Consider the following 3,860-nt stretch of genomic DNA (forward strand, 5'->3'; position numbering starts at 1 on the left):
ATTACATTTAGTGTTAAGTTATTTTCTTGTTTTTTACTGTGAAGCACTTTGGTCACTCTTTGGGCGGTTGTAAAGGACTACGGAAATAAACTTTGACTTTGAAACTTTGATCTTTGTCACCATTTTCTGACATGTCAGAGACCAAACCAACCACAGACTGACTGTTAGGTTCAGTGAAGAAAACTCAGAGATGAAGCAGAAACATGGTCAGATAACTGAGATTAAACCGGCAGAAGTTTAGATGGTTTCTAGTCTGATGAAATAAGAAGCCCAGATGTCTGATTCCTCCTTTATATCTACAGACAGATTAAAGAAAAACATTCAAACACATTAAGGCACAACACGTCACATCTCCACCCTCCACCTGCTCCTCAGAGTAAACCAAATAGAAAAACCTCAAATTAACAAAAAAACAACAACGTCCTCCTAAAGCTTCCTCCACCGTCCGTCAGGAAATAATTTACACAAAGTTCAGAGGAAGAAACACCAGCCTAGATACAGGAGGAGTTTCAGACGAGTCCTCCAAGTCCAGACGAGTCCTCAGAATTCATCAGACGAGTCCCCTGAGTTCATCAAAGTCCTCAGAGTCCAGCAGGAAGAAACAACAGCCCAGATACAGGAGGAATTCCGTACAGAGACAGACCAGCAGGACCAGTTCAGACGAGTACTCCACGTCCTCAGAGTTCATCAGACGAGTCCTCAGTGTCCAGATGAGTCCTCTGAATTCAACAAATGAGTCCTCAGAGCTCAGCCGAGATCTCCGAGTCCTCCAAGTTCATCAGATGAATCCTCAGAGTCCTCCAAGTCCATCAGCCGGGAGTCCTCAGAGCTCAGTCAAGACCTCAGAGTCCAGCCGAGTCCTCAGAATTCAGCTGAGTCTTCCGAGTCATCAGCCGAGTCCTCAGAGTTTAGCCGAGTCCTTGGAGTACTTCAGGTTCATCAACAGAGTCCTCCGAGTCCATTAGCTGAGTCTTCAGAGTCCAGCCAAGTCCTCAGAGTTCAGCCGAGTCCTTCGGGTTCATCAACAGAGTCCTCAGAGTCCAGCCGAGTCCTCAGAGTTCATCAGCCGAGTCCTCTGGGTTCAGCCAAATCCTCCGAGTCTTTCAGGAGTCAGGGCTCCAGCATCAGGACCAGGACTTGGTAGTCCTCTTTAAGACCGTTCAGAGTTTGCAAATCCAGACATTCAGAAAAAAAACACAGAAAACAGACAGAAAGCTGCAGTTTGTTCTTAAATAGTCGTAGAAAAAAACTCCGTCGCCCGAGTCCTGCTGTCGCCACGGTTACCACGGTTACCACGGTTCCCACGGTTACAGGTACTCGAACTCCAGGGCCTGGTGCAGCGCCAGCAGGTCCGAGTGGCTGGATATCCTCCAGAACGGCATGTTGTGCTGCGGAGGGGAAACAGGTTAAAGCTGCAGAGTCGCAGCAGAAGCTGCCACCAGACATGCAGCTACAGCAGCACTGCAACCACAACATGCAGCATTCTGGGAAACGTAGGCCACACCAGAGGTTAGCTTAGCATAAAGACCGGCTCCAGAAGAACCCAATTAATCTGCATTATCATTCACCGTTATTCATTTAAACCAACAAACCAATACCAGCAGAAAAAAACAAGATTTCAATGATTCCAACCAGTTTAAATAAAGTTAAAGGCCCGCAGTAATGCTTATGTTAGTTCACCTGAGGCAGTTTGTGTCTAATTTCCTTCATTTTGTGTCCTTTTTCCTCCTCATTTTATGCTTTATTTTTCTTCCTTTTTTGTCTAATTTTTTTTTCATTTTGTGTCAGATTTTTTCCTCATTTTATGTCTAATTTTTCCTCATTTTGTGTCTTTTTTCCTCCTCATTTTGTCTTATTTCTTATTCATTTTTATTCATTTTGTTTATTGTTTTTGAATTTTTTGTCTTATTTGTATTCATTTTATGTCTATTTTTTCTTCATTTTAAGTCTTATTTTTTCTTCATTTTGTGTCTCATTTTTTCTTCATTTTCTGTCAAATTTTTCTTCATTTTGTTTATTTTTTCATTTTAAGCCTTATGTTTTCTTCATTTTGTCTTTTTTCTCATTTTGTCTAATTTTTCTTCATATTCTGTCTTTTTCCTCATTTTGTGTCTAATTTTTTCTTCATTTTGTGTCTTATTTTTTTCTCATTTTGTGTCAAATTTTTCTTCACTTTTTGCTTTATTTTTCCTCACTTTGTGTCTTATTTTTCTTCATTTTTTGTATAATTTTTTTCTTTTGTGTCTAATTTTTCTTCATTTTATGCCTATTTTTTCTTCATTTTAAGTCTAAATTTTCCTCATTTTGTGTTGTATTTTTTCTTCATTTTGTGTCTTATTTTTTCCTCATTTTGTGTCTTATTTTACTTCATATTCTGTCTTTTTCCTCATTTTGTCTTATTTGTTCTCATTTTGTGTCCTGTTTTTCTTTATTTTTTGTCTCTTTTTTTCCAATTTTTTTATGATAATAATGGATAAGATTTATATAGCGCTTTTCAAGGCACTCAAAGCGCTTCACAATGAATCCATTATTCATTCACTCACACATTCTCACTCAGCGGTGGTAAACTACATTTGTGGTCACAGCTGCCCTGGGGCAGATTGACGGAAGCCTGGCTGACAATCTGCGCCTACGGCCCCTCCGACCACCACCAACATTCACACGCATTCATACCCCAGTGTGAGTAGCAGCACTGGAGGCCAGGTGGGTAAAGTGTCTTGCCCAAGGACACAACAGCACATGACTAGGACAGAGTGGGAATCGAAACGCCGACCTTTCGATCATTGGACGACCCGCTCTACTACCTGAGCCACAGCCGCCTTTTGTCTAATTTTGTCTCTTTTTTGTTTTACTTTTCTTCATTTTTTGTGTAAATTTTTTGGTTTTGTGTCTTATTTTTTCTTCAATTTTTGTACAATTTTGTCCCAATTTTTTGTCTAATTTTTCGCCTTTCTTTGTTTTATTTTTCTTCATTTTTTCTTCATGACCCGAGTCATTTAAATATTAAGGAGTAAAACCCTGAAAAATATGTAAAATGCAAGTTTACCTGACTGAACATTCAGGCCCTGCAGCATTATTAATTATGGAAATTAATCTGACTAATTAAACATCAGGAAATCCCAATAAATCCAAGGATTCCCTGGATTCTCTATGATTATGATCATCTACTGTTTCTCACTTTATTCACATTTGAGAGTCCGACCGTCTTATTTAATTCTTCAGGTATATCTTTAAAAATAATAATGCTGTGGAGTCTTAACTTTAATATTTAAAACTGTTTATGAACCTTCATCTTGTTTCTCTGCTGGAAACATGTTTTAAATGTCCTGTAGAAATCAGAGAGTTTTAAAGGACCTCCATGCTAACGGCTTCCATTGTTTCCCAGTCTTTATGCTAAGCTAAGCTAACTGGCTTACATCCCAAAATGTTTGAGGCGTCTTTAAATCCCAGCATCACGAATGAAACCCAAAGCTGTAGAAAAGAGGATTCATGTTCTGAAGGAATGAATCAGAATTAATAACTAATGAGGAATAAAAGCATCAGCAGCTCTTAAAAAACCCTCTGAACCCCACAAAAAGTTTTATTTATCAGAAAGAAAGAAAGATGTTTAATGATTTACAGGCTGGTTTCTGTCTCTTATCTCAGTTTTTTTTTATCTCCCTTCTGACATTCAGCGTCTCGTTTTTCTTGTTTCCTGTCGTTTTTTGTGTCTTCTGGACAATTTGGTCTCATTGTGCTCTTTTTCTTTCTTGTTTTTATTGTTTTATGCCTCTTTAGTGCAGTTTCATGATATATTGTATCATGACAACAAAACTGATTCTGGTTCTCTTTTGTCTCCTGGCATTTTGTGTCTTATTTTT

At 38.6% G+C, this 3,860-nt stretch overlaps 1 protein-coding gene across 11 annotated transcripts in view; it reads right to left on the bottom strand.

Moving 5' to 3' along the window:
• Positions 1-277: 277 nt before the first annotated feature.
• Positions 278-3,860, bottom strand: part of eya4 (EYA transcriptional coactivator and phosphatase 4) — a 76,790-nt gene continuing 73,207 nt past the window's right edge. For all 11 annotated transcript variants that reach the window (XR_008603481.1, XR_008603486.1, XR_008603480.1 and 8 more), the window contains one exon: positions 278-1,388. Coding sequence is in view for 3 of the 11 variants with exons in the window: in XM_055015815.1 (XP_054871790.1) it covers positions 1,308-1,388 (81 nt within the window). In the remaining 8 variants the exon portion in view is untranslated. The remainder of the gene's footprint in view (positions 1,389-3,860) is intronic.

This window comes from Amphiprion ocellaris, chromosome 12 (assembly GCF_022539595.1).
Source record: "Amphiprion ocellaris isolate individual 3 ecotype Okinawa chromosome 12, ASM2253959v1, whole genome shotgun sequence".
Lineage (NCBI taxonomy): Eukaryota > Metazoa > Chordata > Actinopteri > Pomacentridae > Amphiprion > Amphiprion ocellaris.